The 20184-nt window shown below is 40.1% G+C and overlaps 1 protein-coding gene across 5 annotated transcripts in view; it reads left to right on the forward strand.

The window, feature by feature from the left end:
• The window catches only part of MANBA (mannosidase beta), a 113206-nt gene that overhangs the window by 18657 nt on the left and 74365 nt on the right, over nucleotides 1–20184 (forward strand). For all 5 annotated transcript variants that reach the window (XM_045056050.1, XM_045056049.1, XM_023252901.2 and 2 more), the window contains exons 3-5: nucleotides 3266–3371; nucleotides 4202–4372; nucleotides 11288–11411. In XM_045056050.1, the coding sequence (XP_044911985.1) occupies nucleotides 3266–3371; nucleotides 4202–4372; nucleotides 11288–11411 (401 nt within the window). The remainder of the gene's footprint in view (nucleotides 1–3265; nucleotides 3372–4201; nucleotides 4373–11287; nucleotides 11412–20184) is intronic.

Consider the following 20184-nt stretch of genomic DNA (forward strand, 5'->3'; position numbering starts at 1 on the left):
GTGCTCAACATCAACATTGCTGTGCTCCATGTTCACGTTTGCAGGTAATATTTAAAATATCTCTGTTAAGGGTCCTCTTTCATTTGAATTCAGCATTTCCAAAATGTAAGCAATTGACTGTCCCACTTAAAGCTTCCTTTATATTCTAACAGTCTCATTGCTTCTCTTAATGTAACAACCCTTTTCTGATCCTCTATGCCTGAGGTGTTTTTGGCTTATAATATCTTTTCTGCATCTCTGTATTTAATCTTCTTCTGCGTTCTGTTAATTTCTGCCTATCATTTCTCTCTTTAAGTTTATTTATTTATTTTGAGAGAGAGACAGTGTGAGCAGGGCAGGTGCACAGAGATAGAGAGATAGAGAGAGAGAGAGAGAGCCCCTCTCTCTGCAACACAGAGCCTGCCGTGGGACTTAAACCCATGACACCCTGAGATCATGACCTGAGCCGAAACCAAGAGTCAGACCCTTAACTGACTGAGCCACCCTGGGACCCCATCTTTTAAAAATTTTTTTATTTTAGAGAGAGAAAGAGTGAGCAGGAGAGAGGCGCAGAGAGAGAATTTTAAGCAGGATCTGTGCTCAGTATAGACCCTGACTCGGGACTCGATCCCACAACCCTGGCTGGAATCATGACCTGAGCTGAAATCAAAGTCAGATGCTCAACCGACTGAGCTACCCAGGTGTCCCTCATTTTTCTTGATTCAGCCCCTTTCTCCTCATTTCCAGTTACCATGTTTGCCTAGGCCTTTGTTAGTAAGTGCCTGCAGTTAGACCAAAGCTGCATAACTAAATTTCTTGCTTTGTCTTTTTATTCTTTTTATTTCTTTTTGAGACAGGGAGAGACAGAACATGAACAGGGGAGGGTCAGAGAGAGGGAGACACAGAATCTGAAACAGGCTCCAGACTCCGAGCTGTCAGCACAGAGCCTGACGCAGGGCTCGAACTCATGGACCGAGAGATCATGACCTGAACTGAGGTCGGCCGCTTAACCGACTGAGCCACCCAGGCGCCCCATTCTTCACTCTTGTATATAGAAACATTAGACTCATCTTCCCCAAATATTGGTTTTGCCCATGACATTCTTGCTCAAGAATGACAGTGTCTTCCTTTTAATTGGTAAAGCCAGTTTAATCTTATTTGCTTGTGTGTGAAAATACTGCTTAATGTTGCCTATTCCTGTTCCACTTCCTGTGCCCTGCTGCCCTCTTGCCCTGCTGACTTGACCAGATTTCTCCCTTTAGCGCTCTAACACAAGTCCTGCACCTACCATGTTATCTTAATGTTGATGTCGTTTGCACTTCCTTGTTTTGAGTTTGCTCTTCCTCCAGGGTCTACCTTTTACCTGGACATTTTCTACTCATTAAAAAAAAAAAAAAAAAACAACTTTATTGAGACCTAATTCACACACTATACATTCACCCTCTTAAAGGATACAATTCAGGGGTGCCTGGGTGGCTCAGTCAGTTAGGTGTCTGACTTCAGCTCAGGTCAGGATCTCATGGTTCGTGAGTTTGAGCCCTGTGTCGGACTCTTGCTGACGACTCAGAGCCTGGAGCCTGCCTTGAATTCTGTATCTTTCCCTCTCTCGCACTTGTGCTGTCTCTTTCTCTCAAAAATAAATAAACCTTTAAAAAAAGTATACAATTCAGTAGTTTTTAGTATATTCAAAGAGTTGTGCCACCATCGATCACTATAATCAGTTTTAGAATTTTCCTCACTTCAAGGAGAAAGCCATACCCATTACCAGTCATTCCCCATTCCCAACGTCCCCACCCCCTCATCCCTATCCCAGCACTAGGCAGCCGCCAATTTATTTTCTGTGGATTTATCTCTTCTGGAAATCTCATATAAATGGAATTATACAATATGTGGACCTTTGTGACTTCCTTCTTTCACTTAGCATAATGTTTTCAAAGTTCATCCATGTCGTCACATTCACCAGTACTTTATTTCTTTTTATTGCTAAATAATATTTTATTGCATGGTTATACTACATTTATCCTATTCTTCTTTAAGTTCTTGTTTCTTTCTTGAAGTCTTTCCTTGTGACATAAGCTCTGATAGCACATATAGTCTGTCCAACAAGACTGTACTATAAACCAGAAGAGATGGAAAATTTTCTCTTTTTTTTCCTGTGTTTTTGGCTTGAATGGCAACTAGACTGCAGATTCCTTAAATTCAGAGAGTGTTTTAGTTCCCTGTAAAGCTTAGCAGAGTGCCGAGCCCATAATAGGTATTCATAGATACTTGTTAGTTGGTTAATGTTTTCTCTTAGTGTCAGTAAATGTAATAGTTTGTGAAAAAAAATTTTTTTAATGCTGATTTTTGACAGAGGGAGAGCGTGGGGAGGGGCAGAGAGAGAGGGAGACAGAATCCCAAGCAGGCTCTGTGTTGTCAGCACAGAGCCCGATGGGGGGCTCGAATTCATGGACAGCGAGATCATGACCTGAGCAGAAATCAAGAGTTGGACACTCAACCGACTGAGCCACTCAGATGCTCCTGTGAAAATGTCTTATGTCTACTATTTAACTTGATTCTCATAAGTACTTTGTGAAGTCCTAAAAAAAGTCAATGCATTCGGAAATTATAAGCAATGCTCATGACTTTATAAGGCAATTGAAACATTATGGAGAAAGATAAACCAGAGCACTCAACAGAAAAATGTATTAAACCAATACTTATGAAAATTTCATTGGAAATTGAATTTTAAGAATGTGTATTTTCAGGGGTGTCTGGATGGCTCAGTGGGTTAAACACCCGACTTTGGCTCAGGTCACGATCTCATGGTTTGTGAGTTCGAGCCCTGCCTTGGGCTCTGTGCTGACAGTGCAGAGCCAGGAGCTTACTTCAGATTCTGTGTGTGTCTCTCTCTCTGCCTCTCCCCTGTTCTGTCTCTCTCAAAAATAAACATTAAAAATTTTTTAAAAAAGAATGTTTATTTTCTGTGAAATATTTATACCTTTAGTTTTAACTAATAAAAAAGATTTATCAGGGCACCTGGGTGGCTCAGTCGGTTGGTTAAGCATCCGACTTTGGCTCAGGTTATGATCTCGCGGTTCGTGAGTTCGAACTCCACGTCAGGCTCTGTGCTAACAGCTCAGAGCTTGGAGCCTGCTTTGGATTCTGTATTTCCCTCTCTCTGTCCCACCCCTGCTCATGTTCTCTCTCTGTCTCAAAAACAAATAAACATTAAAAAAATTTAAAAAAAGATTTATCTAAGCTAATGTTTTACACATCTTGTTTAAAATTTTTTCTCTTTTTTTAGCAAATGGCAAAAAGTAAACCTGATTTTTGAGGGTGTTGATACAGTTGCAAAAATCCTGCTAAATAGTGTTCCTATTGGGAAAACAGACAACATGTTCAAAAGATATGTAAGTATACAGTGACATCAAGTTAAAAGAAACCTCCCTGTATGTGTTTGTGTGTTAATTGTTGTGAGTAGAGAAAGGTAAGTGCATAATTAATTGCCCGTGCAGGTAGGTACAAGCTCTTTGAAGCACTGGGTAAATTACCTTCACACTTGCCACATTGAAGAATGATGAAAACACCACAGACCCTATAGAGCTGTGAAGATTTAATAAGCTAATTATATAAAATGATTGGCACAGTTCTTGGTTCTTGGCACGTGAGAAGTGTTCAACAAATGCTGTTCCCTTCTCTGTTATTTGGTGATCCAGAGTTTCATGAGAATTGACAATTGACAAACTATTAAAAAAGAAAATGCTCCATCCTGTCTGGAATGCTTACATTAAGGTATCATGTTCTCATCTCCCTGCAAGGGTCAACTTTTCAAAACAAAAATAACTTATGACTTAGAAATACATGCTGTTCATACCAGAGAGTCAGGTTGTCCTGAAGCATCTAGGAAATCCTTGGCAGTTCAAGGCCATATGTAAATAGCCAGAGCAGACATTCCAGGGCTAAAGATATTTTCTGCTTGCTCTCTTTGCCTAAGACCATCATCTGTCAGTAAAAATAGAAGGAGAAACCTAGAAATCTACTTTTGGGTAGGAGAATGTGCTCAGTTGTAACGTAAGCAGGCAACTAAGTTACACTGTTTCAGTGAAGTGCTTTCTTCTGCAAAAAAGGCTAACCCTAAAGATTTCAATTATTTTATGCATCTTTCATACATTTTTGCATATCTATATCTAAAGTTTTACACACGAGCCTACTTCCACATCTGTTCTTTCCTTTAATGCAGAGCTTTGATATTACCACTGTGGTTAGAAATGTGAACTCCCTTGAGCTGCGTTTCCAGTCCCCAGTGTTGTATGCGGCCCAGCGGAGCAAAGCTCACACTAGCTACTGGGTGCCTCCAGACTGCCCTCCGCCTGTGCAGAAGGGCCAATGCCACGTCAACTTCATTCGAAAGGTAACAGTCTTGCCAATGGAGGGGGCTTTAGCCTTGATGATGGGAGGTGCCGGTGTGGAAAATGCTTGTTTGAAGACACCCGTGGTATTTCAGAATTTGGGCATCTCTTTCCTGTCTGCTTCATGGGACTGAAAACTTGAAATCAGAACCAGAAGGTTTATGAATTTTTGTGGACAATCTTTGCCTTCCTAGGTTTCCATCCTGAAGCATGCTTCAGAACTTAGGTAACAACAGAAAAAGAAGAAAAATAGGTGACTGATACTGTAAGTGCACAAAGTATTTTTTAACATTTAGGTTTATCAAACTTTTCACCAGAATGTGAGGTTCAGATGTATTAGTGACTCTTGTTACTGGGAAGCCTTCTGCAAATATTAATATATTTGCTGATGTATTCCAGCAGTTTAGTGCTAGGTTCTCATATAATCTAACAAAAATGACAAAATCCACAAGGTGATTATTTATTTATTTATTTTTGAGTTTCATCTGACTTTAAATGACTTGAGTTTATTCCATTATGTAGTTGGATTTTCTATGTGGCATTTAGTTTTTGTTTTTTTGTTCTTTACAGTTTATTTATTTATTTTGAGAGAGACAGAGACAGTGAAAGTAGAGGAGGGGCAGACAGAGGGAAAGAGAGAATCCCTAGTGCAGAGCCCGATTCAAGGCTCGAACTCATGAACTGTGAGACCGTGACCTGAGCCGAAACCAAGAGTCAGACACTTAACCAACTGAGCCACCCGGGCTTCCCTGTGGCATTTAGTTTTTAATTTTGTTTTTATTTAAGAAATTTTTAATTGTGGTAAAATACACACAACACACAGTTTGCCATCTTAGCCATTTTTAAGTGTGTAGTTCACTAGTATTAAGTATATTCACTTTGCTGTGAAACCGATCTCAAGAATTGTTTCATGTGGCAAAACTGAAAGCCTATACCCGTTAAAAACAGCTCCTTATTCTCCCCTCCAGCCAGCCCCTGGAAACCACCATTCTTTCTGTTTCTGTGAGTTTCACTACTCATCTAAGTGGAATCATACTGTCCTATTCGTCACACACATCCTATTTGGCTTGTTATGCCTGGCTTATTTCACTTAGTGTGATGTTCTCCATGTTGTAGCATGTGCTGAATATCCTTCCTTTTTAAGCCTGAATAATATTCCATTCTATGGAATGGGTCACTGGAGCCTCCGGTGCCCCAGTGCCCGCGGGTCTCTTTGAGACCCTCCTTTCAGTTCTTTTGCATATATCCCAAGAAGTGGGATACTGGAGTGTATGGTAATTCTATTTTTAACTTCTTCAGAAATTGGCATGTAGTTTTAACAACAAATATAATCCTTGGTTTCATTGTGAAGATACAAACTGTATTTTTCCAGTACTTGTTAGCAAAAACCTCAGTTGATAAATTCTGATTATTTACATTAGGTGGCTCTCTTCAGAATGGATGGATTAATCATTAGGTTGTGTTTCCGTAATATAAGTACTAAGGTCAAAATTATACCCCCTCTTGTTTAACTCAACCTAGCTAAAGTTGTGTCAGTACCTTTTTTTTAATTTTTTATTTTTATTTATTTATTTTTAAAATTTACATCCAAGTTTGTTAGCATATAATACAGTAATGTTTTCAGGAGTAGATTCCAGTGATTCATCCCCTATGTATAACACCCAGTACTCATCCCAACAAGTGTCCCCCTTAATGCCCCTTACCCATTTAGCCCATCCCCCCCCACAACCCCTCCAGCAACCCTCAGTTTGTTCTCTGTATTTAAGAGTCTCTTATGTTTTGTCCCCCTCCCTGTTTTAATATTATTTTTGCTTCCCTTCCTTTATGTTCATCTGTTTTGTATCTTAAATTCTCATTTGAATGAAGTCATATGATTTTTGTCTTTCTCTGACTGACTAATTTCACTTAGCATAATACCCTCCAGTTCCATCCACTTAGTTGCAAATGGCAAGATTTCATTCTTTTTGATGGCCGAGTAATACTCCATTGTATATATATACCACATCTTCTTTACCCATTCATCCATCGATGGACATTTGGGCTCTTTCCATACGTGGCTACTGTTGATAGTGCTGCTATAATCATTGGGGCGCATGTGCCCCTTTGAAAGAGCACACCTGTATCCCGTCTTTAAGGACACTTTTAAATTTCAGTTCTGACCTCTATATGGTCTTTCTTTAATCACTTCAAATATTTGGTAGCAATTTGCTTGACTGTTTTAGATGTAGCATCAGTCTCTTAATATAAGCATTTGCTCCTGTTACTATAAAGGAATCATCTGTAACCGAACACTCAGGTATTCAATGGAATACTGTGTACTTATACCTCTGTTTATAATTCATCTCTTGTTTCTGGTCTTCGGCGTCACATGGCACAATGGTTTGAATACTAAAGTTTGCACTTTTTCTCTCTCCTCTTCTATCTCTCATCTTCTATCAGAATGAGGACTTTCTGAATCCTAATTTACATTTCATGTCTTCAATAAAATGATATATATGTTATGCATATATCCATGTAGTATTTTTCCTCTGCCCCCCCCATTCAATCTGTGGCATTTAAAACACAGTTTCAGGTTATCCTGATAGAACAAAGCCCTCATCCCTGAAATCAAGAATCAGACCCATGACTCTGCCCTCACAGTGTGTGGAGCACTAACCCTGGGGCAGACTGGCCAGAACAGTGAATTGTGTCTTATTGTTTCTGGCTATACTGACATGGTCCAGTGAGAAGAGGCCTGAATTGGGAGAGCAAGGCAGGAATCTTAGATCTGAAGTCTGGATTTATGACCCATAAAGATCTTAGGGAAGTCCATCGTTTGTGAATGGAGCTAATCCCTTCTCTTCTTGACTGTGTCGGTAAGAGCATATAGTGAAATAATAATGTGAATGCACTTTGCATACTGTAGAGTGCTATACAGCTATTCAAAATGTAGAGTGGGAGGGGGCTCCTGGGTGGCTCAGTATATTAAGCATCTAATTCTTTATTTCAGCTCAGGTCATGATCTTGCGGTTGTGAGATCCCGCCCCATGTCAGGCTCTTCACTGACAGCACAGAGCCTGCTTGGGATTCTCTCTCCCTCTCTCTCTCTCTCTCTCTCCCCCCTCTCTCTCTGCCCCTCCCCTGTTCAAGAGCATGCTCTCTCTCTCTTTTTCTCTGTCTCTCTCTCAAAGTAAATAAACATTAAAAAAACAAAATGTAGGGTGGTGTTATTACTTATTTTGGAGACTTATTTCTATAATTATAGACTTCTAAGTGTGTAACTGATTATATGCAGTTAGTGGGGTAGAGATATCAGCACAAACCCCCTCTTGTCTCTGCTTCCTTCTCTGTCCTGCCTGGATGGTGGGACCTCTCACTTCAGCTACTCTCTTAGCTATATTCTCCACCATCCTCCTTGTTTTCCACCTATATCTCTGGACGTTCCTTCTAAGTTGCTTTATCCAGATCAACCTCCCCCTCTTGGAAGTTATATTATTCATGCTTCTTTCTGTTATAGACACTTTCCGTCTCTCATTTTATACCCTGTCTAGACTATCTCATTTAGCTTCACTTCTTCAATAACCAGTCGAATTTCTAATGACTTCTAATATTGTATCTTCAGTCCAGACTTCTCTTCAATTCCAGACCTTATACTGGATTGCCTATCTGGCATCTTCACCTGCCCGATTGCTGGGGACCTAAAGATTCAGGATGTCCAACACTGTGCTTGGATCTAAACCCTTCTCCTAGGGCTCCCTGTCTGGCTGAATGGAATGCCATCCAGAACAGTTGCTAAAGCCAGAAACCTAAGAGTTATTTTTGGTAACTCCCTCTCTCTCTTTTCCCTCCTCCAACACACCACTGAGTCATTTTGACCATGTGGACATTATGACTTTAATAGTTCCTAAATCTTCCCATGCTGTATTTCTACTACCATGCTTGAGTTCAATCTGTAATAATTTCTTGCATGAAATATTGCCCTGACCACCTAACTGGTATCCTGCAACCTCATTTGCCTTCCTCCAATTAATTTTCTACAGAACAGCCAGAGTGTTCTTTTCAGACAAAAATCATTACAGCACTCCCTTCTTAAAACTCTTCAACAGCTTCTCATTGCCTTTAGGCTAAAGTAATGGGTCTTAGTTCTGTCTGGCTCATGCCCATTTCTCCAGTTTTCTCTCTGTCTCTTCCCATCATTCCCTCTTCATCTCCTGCAATGTACCATAGTTTCTTGCACCTCAAGGCTTTTGTACATGCTGTTCCTTCTGAAAAGGATGCTTTTACTTCCCTCTCCCCTAAACACACTGGACAAATGGTACTTACCCTTCAGATCACCATGTAAAAGTCACTATTATTCAGGGAAACTTGTTCTGACACCCCCCACCCCCCGTCGTTATACTGTCCCCTGTGGACGTCTTTTGCATTTGTGATTGTTTATTCAATACCTGAGTTTCCTGCTGTACTGTGAACACTGTAAACAGAAGGACTGTCTGTTTTGTATACTGATGTACTTCCAGCCTGAAACAAAGAAGGCAGTTCACAAACATTTTTTGAGTAAGTGAAAACTTTTATTTGGAGAAGTTGTATGAATAGGAGTGATTTGTAGCCGTTGGTGGGGAAAATAGTCTGCCTTATAAGATGTTGAATATTTTTGCCCTCCTCCTTATTCCTGTCTCTAAGAAAGGAATTGTGTACCTGAATGAACTTATAAACTCTTCAGTAAATAACCCCAAGATGATTTTCATTCCAAACATGAGAATCTGATACAAATGTGGATGCTATGAAGTAGTTTTAATTCTTTGTTTGTCTCTGTAGTGGAAACTAATTTATCTCTCTCTTAGATAAATACAGATCTTGTGAAATAATACTTTTTTTTTTTTTTTTGAGAGAGAGAGGGCACAAGCCAGGGGGAGAGTGGAAGAGGGGGAGAGAGAGCGACAGCGACAGAGACAGAGACAGAGACAGAGAGAGAATCTAAAGAGGCTCAGTGCTGAGCATGGGGCTTGATCCCACTACCTTCAGATCATGACCTGAGCTGAAATCAAGAGTCAGAGTTGGATGTTCAACTGACTGAGCCACCCAGGTGCCCCAGCAAATAATACTTTAAATGAGAACAGTTTGCCAATTCCTCGGGCTCTGTTCTACAAATGTTCCATTCAGAAAAATCTCAGTACTCCCTCTTCCCCTGGTGCTTATTCCTTTTTATTTATTATTATTATTTTTAATTTTTTTACATTTTTTATATCAAATATAATTTATTGTCAAACTGGTTTCCATACAACACCCAGTGCTCATCTCAACAGGTGTGCTTATTCCTTTTTAAAAGCTGAGCTCATAACCTCACATATTTGATTATCTTTATTTTTAAATGTTTCCTCATTTTTTATAGTTATTGCATTTAAACAGAATATTCTTTATGGTATTAAATTTAAATACAATGCTAGGTTCAGAGATATTTTGGAGAAGTTTAAAGAGTGACTAATTGTGTTGCTTCAGTATCATATGCTTTTGAAGAATAAATGTACATAATCAGATTTATGTTCTTAAAACATTTCTGCCAAATTTAACTATGTTGCATAGGTTCCTATATGAGTTATTGTATTAGTTATCTACTGGTGTATAACAAATTACACCCAAACTTACCAGCTTAAAATAACATTTTTTATCATAGTTTCTATCAGTCAGGAATCTGAAAGTGACTTAGCTGGGTGCCTCTGGTTCAAGGCCAGTCATGAGGTTACAGTCAAGCCAAAAAAGGACCAGGGCTGTGGTGATCTCATGGCTCTACTAGGTCTGAAGTGTCTGTGCCTAAGTTCACACATGTGGTCATCAGTAGGCCTCAGATTGGCTTCTAAACTCGCCATGTGGGCCTCTCCACTGAGCTGCCTCACAACATGGCAGCTGGCTTCCCTCATGGCTAGGAGAGAGCAACAGTGAACACCTAAAACAGAAACTGCAGTTTTTTTTTATAACTTGTTTGGAAACGATATCACCTCTGCTGTATTCTCTTGGTTGGAAGTGATTCACTAGGTCTAATCCATACTCGAGGAGAGGGGATTGCATAGGGCATGAATACCAGGAGGGAATCATTGTAGGGCCATTAAAATTTTTTTTTTTTAACGTTTATTCATTTTTGAGAGACAGAGAGAGACAGAGTGTGAGGGGGGAGGGCCAGAGAGAGACACACACACAGAATCCGAAGCGGGCTCCAGGCCCTGAGCTGTCAGCACAGAGCCCGATGCGGGGCTCAAACTCACAAATTGTGAGACCATGACCTGAGCTGAAGTTGGACGCTTAACTAACTGTGTCACCAAGCACCCCAATTGTAGGCCATTTTAGATGCTCCATATGGGACACACACATATACACAGAGTATGGACTTAATTGTATGTCTCCCCTGAGTTTTTATGTTGAAGTACTAATCCTCAGTGGCTGAAAATCTACCTTGTTTGGAGATAAGGTCTTTAAAGAGGTGATGAAGTTAAAGTGAGACCTTTAGGGTGGGAGATAGTCCAGTATGAATGATGTCCTTGTTTGGAGATAAGATCTTTAAAGAGGTGATGAAGTTAAAGTGAGACCTTTAGGGTGGGAGATAGTCCAGTATGAATGATGTCCTTGTAAGAAGAGGAAATGCATGTGTGTGTGTGTGCATGGAAAAAGACTCTGAAAGCACAGTGAGAAGGTGACCCTCTGTAAGCCCAGGAGAGAGGCTTCAGAGGAAACCAAAGCTTCCCCCACTTTGGTGTTGGATTTGTCAGGCTCTAGAACGGTGGAAGAGTAAATTTCTGTTGTTGAAGCCACTGGTCTGTAGTATTTTGTTATGGCCACCCTAGCAAACTAATATGCATGCATATAATATTTTAAAAGAAAAAGCTTTTCACAGTTGTTTAAATGTCATGGTAATTGGAATGCATCTTTTCCCCCCCTGGAAATTACAGGAGCAGAGTTCCTTTAGTTGGGACTGGGGGCCGTCCTTCCCTACCCAGGGCATCTGGAAAGATGTCAGAATCGAAGCCTATAATATTTGTCATCTGAACTTCTTCACGTTTTCCCCTATCTACGGTAAGCTAAGAGATGTGCTTTCTTGTTTGTCTTTTTTGAGCCTCCTCTATGTTATAAGAATTGGGTTTATAATCTGAAGATATAGATATACTTTCCAGAAGTTCATTTAAAAAGAATTGGGGGGCACATTAAATTTCTATGTGTGAAAAATATACACAGACTGTGATTTGTCATGAAAATTTACAGTATAAAGCAGGAAGGAGGTAGATAGATACTTTTAAACATATTTTGAAAAGAAGATGAGAGAAAGCCAGAGTAGCTCTGGGTTTTTCTGAGCTAAGTGTTCCTTCTAAAAGGCCTGCTGTTTTGTGCTCCTCCCTGCGGCCTCTGTCCCCGCTTTGAGAACTTCACTGTGCTGAGGTCTTGATTTGCTTCGATCACTGGGCTGCCTTTCTACCACTGCGTGTTTTCTCCTCTGAAGGCCATGCCACACTAGCCTTGTTAAGAGTTGAAAATAAACCGGAACGCACACAGAGCATACAGAAAATTTTGTAAGATAAAGAATACTACTTTCTCAGCCAAAGGAATGATTCCCAAGACAGGAGCACTGAATAAAATGTCAGAAATTTCACTGAGGTCCACAAATCCATGAAAAGCTGGTCAGATATTTTTGTTGAGTTGTTTGCCCAGCACTGTGTTTGTTTGTTTGTTTGTTTGTTTGTTTAGAAAGGAACTAGAGTTAGTATACTCGTGCCTGCACATTGGTGGAGATAAGGGAGGGAAGATATGAACAGTTACACCAAACAAGACTGTGTAATAACCTTGTGGGGTGGGACGCTGGTAGTTCAGAAGATCAAAGATCAGTGAGGATTTGAGAAGTCAGGGAAATCGGTGAAGGGGGATCTTGAGTGATACCTTGCGAGGCTCGGTCCAGTTACGTGCAGGCCTAATTGGATGGAATCAGCAAGCAAGAATGTGGCGGTGTGTCTGTGTAAGAGTCCTGGTGACCTGACATTGCTGTTCCATCCAGCCAAATCAGTCTTGTAAAGGCAGAAGACAAAAAAAAAGCAAATCAGAGATGGTTGATAAAAATGCTGCTGGCATTTTTAAATGTTAAAAAGGCATGAAAAGACGCAGTTTAAATTGCGTGTGCAAATGTGGCTGCCCACAGCTCTCTAGTTTAGTGCTTCTAAAGTATTCAGAGGTATGACTTGAACTGAGTTCTGCTACTAAAATCAAAGGATGGTTCATTCTTCCCCATCCCTACCAATATTTTTTTCTCAGGTATATAATAAAATCCAGTGTGAGGAGAGGTCTGATTTCGCAAGAAGTTATTTATTTCATTGTTTTGAAGCTTAATCAGTGTTTTGGGTGGTTTGCAAGAAGTGCTATGGATACTAAATACCCTGATATCTGAAAACATTTGAATAGCACTGCTCTAGTTTAATTTAAAATTTTGAATATGAAGCTAAACATTTCTTCTTGAGTATGAGTCATTAGAGTTCAGTTTATTAGTCACTAGTGACTGGGTGAATTTTGTCTGGATTAAATCAACTTAAATGAGGTTTAAAATTTAATTTAGATTCAGTGTAATCAATTCCCTGTGTCAACTACATTTTTCCTATTTTGTGACTGCAGTATATTTCATACTTAACATATAGAAAAATGTTTCCTGTTCATAGGATATGCCCTGTGCATATCAAGCAGTAATTGTTATATTTCTGATTAATTTTATAGACTTCAATTTGGTTATTTGATGTAATAAAGACAATTGAAGCATAAACATGTAAAAGTGAGGTGAAGAACTTCCTTTAGGAATTTTTTTCAGAATTTTTTTTTTCAATTTTTCTTTGAAAGACAGCAATCATCCCTGAAATCAATAGATATTTAAAAGTTGAAAAATAATGGGACGCCTGGGTGGCTCTGTTGGTTAAGTGTCTGACTTCAGCTCAGGTCATGATTTCACGGTTCGATTTGTGAGTTTGAACCCCATATGGGGCTCTCTGCTGTCAGTGCAGAGCCTGCCTGGGATCCTCTGTCCTCTCTCTGCCCTCCCGCCCCCTCCCCCCCATCATGCACACACACTTTCTCTCAAAATAAAAAACACGTTTAAAAAAAGAGAAAGTTGGAAAATAATAAAGAGAATAAGCTAATATTTTTATGCATTTATTTGGTACATAATTTGAGGCAGGCATTGTGAGAGGCACTAAAAGTTATTTATTTATTTATTTTTAATTTTTTAATGTTTTATTTTTGAGAGAGAGACAGAGTGCGAGCGGGGAGGGGCAGAGAGAGAGGGAGACAGAATCTGAAGCAGGCTCCGGGCTCTGGGCTGTCAGCACAGAGCCTGAGGAAGGGCTCAAACTCCCGGACCGTGAGATCATGACCTGAACTGAAGTCGGACGCTTAACCGACTGAGCCACCGAGGCGCCCCAAGTTTTCTTAAAAGGATTAGTTTGTAGTTAAAACCAGATACATGTATTTTTTCTTTAAAATCAAATCTGTTAATTTTTAAAATTTAAGCATGAAATGAGGTTGGTCAGAACCAAAGCAAACAGTGGCTATCTCTGGGTAATAGTGCTACACACAGTTTGTATTTTATTTTTCTGCTCAACTGTCTTTTCCAGATTTCTATGCTGAGCTTATATTGTTTCTGTAGTAAGGGAAGAAAGCAGTTAAGAGACTCTATTTAGTAATTTCAGCCAACTCATTAGGAAAGGCTAAACGAATTTGACTGTGTGGCACTTTCTGCTTTCTCCCTGCTGAGGCTACAAAAAGATCACCTTTTTGCTTCTCCAAATGTTCAAATCATTTATGAATTTAAAATTGGTGAGTTTACCACTGAAGAGCAAATGACCAACCACACTCCCCAGTTTAATTGTGTGCAGAAAAAAGGCTCTTTATTTTTTGAAAATTAACTTGAAATTCTTGTGGGTTAGTTTACTTTATGTATATAATAAATGTATCATTATATATATATTTTTTCCTTCTCTGCATTCTCAGTCCTTATGATGGAGGTTTCTAAACTTCTCATTTTTCAGTATTCTGTAGTCATTTGTTTGATTTTGCCCTAACCTCAGCTTCCTCAATGATTTTCACATATTCTTAATTTTTAACATAGTAAGAACAAATTTATATTTGAAAAAAATACTGAGGTCAAAGGAAAGCAAGAATTACTCCTGTTATATCTTAACTCTTGCCATTTATCTAGATATTTAAAGGTACCAATTCATTGATGTGACTTTCTTTAAAACCTTATCAGAAAATATTTATTTGAATAATTCCTCCTTAGCCCTGAAATATTCTAATTCAGGTTTTATTTTTTTTTTATCATTAAAAAAGATTTTTTTCAATGTTTATTTATTTTTTTGAGAAAGAGAGAAACAGAGTGTGAGCAGGGGAGGGGCACAGGGAGAGCGAGACACAGAATCAGAAGCAGGCTCCAGGCTCCGAGCTGTCAGCACGGAGCCCAGTGTGGGGCTCGAACCCATGAGCCAGCCGTCAGATCATGACCTGAGCTGAAGTCGGCCACTCAGCCACTGAGCTGCCCAGGAGCCCCTCTAACTCAGCTTTTAAATAGCAGTAGCTGTTCTAGGCACCCACATTTTTAGTGTTCTGGACGGTGAAAGACTGACTCTGGTGCAGAAAAGGAAGCTCAGATGTTTTTTACTGGGTGTAGAAACCCAGCAAGATTCTCCTGTTCTTTTCTCTAGGGAAGGGGTGGAAGAATGCCCTGCTGGGGGAGGGGAGGGGAAAGTCTGGCTGGACCTGGGTTTCCAAGGGGTGTGGGAAGGAGAGTTAGGGAGAAGATAGCTGGTAGGGGTGGATGCCCCAATTCCAAAGATTAGGACATTTATAAGCGAATGATGTGGCCCAAACTGCACGCCCTGCGTGGCAGCGGTGGGTGCTGGTGGTGGTGTCTGTGCGAGAGACCCAGAGACAAAGTGAGAGAGGGGGAGAGAAAGAGATACATATATTCATTTGTTGATCATCTTCTCCATGCTAGGTCTTTCATATGTGTAATCATATTTGTAATATTTGTGAATCGTTCCCATTATGCCCCCAAATTTATTAGGCAAGGATGATCGTCTGGTCTTACGAGCTTTTCATAAGCTTACTTACACACATTAAGTCCAAATTATGTAAGTGTGTTCTGATGAAATGCTACATTGTTTAATCTTTCATTACCACAGTCAGAAAGAAAAAAAAAAAAAAACCAGCACAGAGGTGTTTTCAGTATGTGAACCCTCCTCTTGAGCTGAGGTGAGCTGTACATCTTTGACCTGTGTGTAGGCACTTCCATCCTACCCAGAAATGCTGCCATCTCCCACCCTATCCAAATTTACTTGCTGCCTCAGCCTAAAGCACCCACTCCTTCCAACTCAGAAACCTAGCCTGTGAGTTGGAGAGGTGAGTTTAGCTTTTGGTTTGACCTCGGCCTGCCCAGCAGAAGCCTGTGTTGAAGGTCATTGCAGCCCTTTGCCTATAGTGAATATAATATTGCAATAAAGCAAAGATTTGTCAGTCTTGGTTAATGCAATCTTTTTGAATGCATTCATTTTGCATCACTTTTCTCATTCCTCTTTGAATTACTTTATTCATCAAATAACAGCATTTACCCTTGAAAACATCTTTATGGGTAGGTAGGTTGCTTGAATGATCTCTCCTGTGATTAGCTACCTTGTTGCCTGAGTAGATTTTTTTGCCCTGGAATTTACCAATTTATCCTTGTTTGGGGGAGATTTTGCTTTGCGTCTCTTTTGCTTTAGTTTCCTCTTTGAGGATTTTGTCCTGCTGAGTAAGCAAGGAGATCTTGCTGCTTGGTAAAGAAGGGGAAGACAGCTGTTGTAACTAACTGTGAGCCTGCCTTTCTGGCTAATGCAAGCTGTTCGCTCTTTGAAAAGCAGCTGCGGAAGGCTGTCCTATAATCCTAGCAGGAACACAGGGAAATATCCTATGTTTGAATTTAAATATTCGGTGGCTTGGTCATTTCAGCTTGTTGTCATTACTGTTTCTTCACTGCAGCTTTTCATCACCTATTAAAGATGTAAGGAGCAAGCGGGCAGAAGGAGGAGCTGTTAGATGCTCAGCAGGGTGAAGCTAATCAAGGCAGCTATCTTTGAATAGCTTTTTCCCCCCAATGAGATGAAGCATCGTTTTTCATCTTACATAAGCAACCTATCATCCTTTGCAGATCCTTCCCATGCTGACCCGAATGTTCTTCCATTTCATTGCTAGTTCTTAACCCCCCAGACGCCATCGTGTGTTCCTAACCATGACCTTTGGATATATTTTGTTCCTCTAAGTAGGTTTACCATCTTGCATTTTTTGGTTGGGGTATAATTTATAGGGCCTGTCAAGGTTTACAGACAGTACATAATTCAAGAAATATACTTCTACTGTTTGATGCTCCCATAACTGTTGTTATGCTTTTGTGAGATAGTTTAGGTTACAAAGATGGTATTTTGACAAATGAAGAAACTGTGGCAACATGTAATTATGAATTAGGAGAGGGTCAGACACATTCTCTATGTTTGTAGATTTCAGTGTTCTTTTTCACAGACCCTTTTTTTATTAAGAGGCTAACATTTTAATGTTACATTCTCCCCCATATGCTTTGTTTCACATTGAATGTACCTTATATTTCGACTTAAGATTCTGAAAGGCCTTTGCTTTGTTTTTTTATCATTTTATTTTATTTTCTTCATTATGATAAGTGTACTCTTTAATCCCCATCACCTATTTCACATATCCCCCCACCCACCTCCCCTCTGGTAGCCATCAGTTTGTTCTTTATAGTTAAGAGTCTGTTTTTTGGTTTGTCTCTCTCTCTCTCTCTCTTTTTTCCTTTGCTCGCTTGTTATGTTTCTTAAATTCCACATATGAGTAAGATCATATGGTATTTGTCTTTTTCTGTCTGACTTATTGTGCCTAGCTCCATCCATGTTGTTGCAGTTGGCAAGATTTCATTCTTTTTATGGCTGAGTAATATTCCAGTGTGTGTGTGTGTGTGTGTGTGTGTGTGTGTGTGTGTGTGAGAGAGAGAGAGAGAGAGAGAGAGAGACCACCTTTTCTTTATCTATTCATCTGTCGATGGACACTTGAGCTGCTTCCATAGTTTGGCTGTTGTAAATAATGCTGCTATAAACATAGGGGTGCTTGTATCCTTTGAATTAGTATTTTTGTATTTTTTGGGTAAATACCCAGTAGTGTGATTCCTGGATCATAAAAGTACTTTTGCTTTTGGTTTTCCTCATTGCTCATATACAGATTTCAATCCGTGCGTGCCTGCTAGTGTCTTTCTCTTTGGCAGGTGTTTCTGTGAGAGATGTATGCAAGGTGGAGAACATTATACTAGGAAACATGGGCCCTCTATTTGTCCTTTGGCTCTGGAGCTTCTGAGCTAGGTTCTACAGGTCTCAGGAACCTCATCTACAAAGTGATGAGGAGATTGCCAGGTTTCTTCTGCCTTTGACATTCCATGGTTCTTTTCCTGTGATTTGTAAGTTATGGCAGTAATTACAACCAAGTGAGGGTATAAGTATAGAAGAATTCAGTTTTTCTTGAAGCTAGACACATGACTACATAAAGACATTGATACTTGCAGCTTAATTATAATCACTTAAAGTTTAGGATATGGTTTGAGAATCTTTTTGGTAGTTGTGTACACACTTGAATTAAAATAACTCAGCTATCTCTTATTTTTCTTTTTTTAAAAATGTTTTACTGTTTTTTAATTTTTGAGAGAGAGAGACAAAGCATGAATGGGGAAGGGCAGAGAGACAGAGAGGGAGACACAGAATCTAAAGCAAGCTCCAGGCTTTGAGCTGTCAGCACAGAGCCCGATGTGGGGCTCAAACTCGGGAATGAGGAGATCATGACCTAGGCTGAAGTTGGATCCCCAACCAACTGAGCCACCCAGGCGCCCCAGCTATGTCTTATTTTTCTACTTCCATGTCGTGTTATACTTCTTTTTCCCTCTTAGACAACTGTGAATAAAGCTGTTTTCTTGCTTTTTTTTTAAAAAAAGATGCTATTTTTAAGTAATCTCTACACCCAACAGGGGCTTGAATTCACAATGCTGAGATCCAGAGTTGCACGCTCTATTGACTGAGCCAGCCAGGCAACCCAAGCTGTCTTCTTTTTTTTCTGACCACATCTTGACAAAGAAGTAGACCATATAGGAATATAAAAGGAGCTGGCATATTTTAGAGAATTTTAAGGTTAACGTATTGGCCACATTTACACAAATTGGAGTTGTCTTGAAGGTTGTTTGCATGAAGAAGCAGCACACATCATTCTGGGTGTGTAGCTGCCTATGCTTTGTACAAATTTCCACCCAAGTCAGACTCATGTTTGTTTTTTTTTATTAAAAAAATTTTTTTAGTGTTTATTTTTGAGAGAGAGAGAGAGAGAGAGAGAGAGAAAGAGAGAGACAGAACACAAATGGGGGAGGGGCAGAGAGAGAGGGAGACAGAGAATCAGAAGCAGGCTCAAGGCTCTGAGCTGTCAGCACAGAGCCTGATGCAGGGCTCGAACCTGAACCATGAGCTCAAGACCCGAGCTGAAGTCAGCCTTTTAACTGACTGAGCCACCCAGGTGCCTTGTTTGTTTGTTTGTTTGTTTGTTTGTTTTTAAAGAGGCCTCCCCGGGGGCGCCTGGGTGGTTCAGTCAGTTAAGCATCTGACCCTTGGTTTCTGCTCAGGTCGTGATCTCATGGTTTGTGAGATTGAGCCCTGCGTAGGCTCTGTGTGCTGACAGCATGGAGCCTGCTTGGGATTCTCTCTCTGTCCCGCTTTCTCTGCCCCTCCCCTGCTCATTCTCTCTCTCTCAAAATAAATAAATAAACTTACAATAAAAAGGTAAAGAGACCTCGCTGAATCAGCTTTGGAAAAATTTGAAAATGAGGCAGTGGCCAGAGCCACACTGCCTGCCATCCTCTGGGTTCCTGCCTGATTGAGGTTACATGGAACACACCGTAGACTGCAGTCTCTTCTTCAGGGAGCAGGACATCAGCGAGGGCATCACTGAGTCTTTCGGCCTGGGGAGGCCTCAAGTTGTAGAGAAAACAGGCCAGTCTTGCCTGTCTACCCTGTTTTAATAGGATTCCCCTATTGTTTGGGCCCAGAGTTGATGCTTCAGCATGAGGAGAGGAGATACAACTGACTTGGTGTGATAGGGAAGGAGACCTGATTTGGAGGCAGTTTAATAGTTTTTCTTCTTAACTGTCCCCATCCCGGTACTTTCCGTTTTTGGAATTATTTGCATTCCACTTCAGGAGAGCTGGGGAGTCATAGGCATCGTTCGGCATTTTTTTAGTCTCCTTCTTTTGTTGATTTTTGTTTTATTTTTTATTTTATTTTTTGATTGAAGTATAGTTGACACACATGTTACATTATTTTTACGTGTACAGCATTGTGATTCAGTAAGTCTACATGTTGTGCTATGCTCCCCACAAGTGTGGCTACCATCTGCCACTATTCCACACTATTACAGTACTATTGACCATATTTCCCATGCCGTACCTTTTCTCCCATGACTTACTCATTTTATGATGGGAAGCCTGTATCTCCCACTCCCCTTTATCCACTTTGCAACCCCCACTACGAACCCCTGCCCCTCTGGGAACCATCAGTTTGTTCTCTGTATTCATGTATCTGTTTTTGCCTTTTGTTTTGTGTTTTAGATTCCACATATAAAGGAAGTCATACAGTATTTGTTTTGCTCTGTCTGATTCATTTCACTTAGCATGGTGCCCACTAGGCCCATTCTTTTTTGTGGCTGAGTAGTATTCCATTATACACACATATATACAGTGTCTTCTTTGTCTATT

Source organism: Felis catus, chromosome B1, assembly GCF_018350175.1.
Source record: "Felis catus isolate Fca126 chromosome B1, F.catus_Fca126_mat1.0, whole genome shotgun sequence".
Lineage (NCBI taxonomy): Eukaryota > Metazoa > Chordata > Mammalia > Carnivora > Felidae > Felis > Felis catus.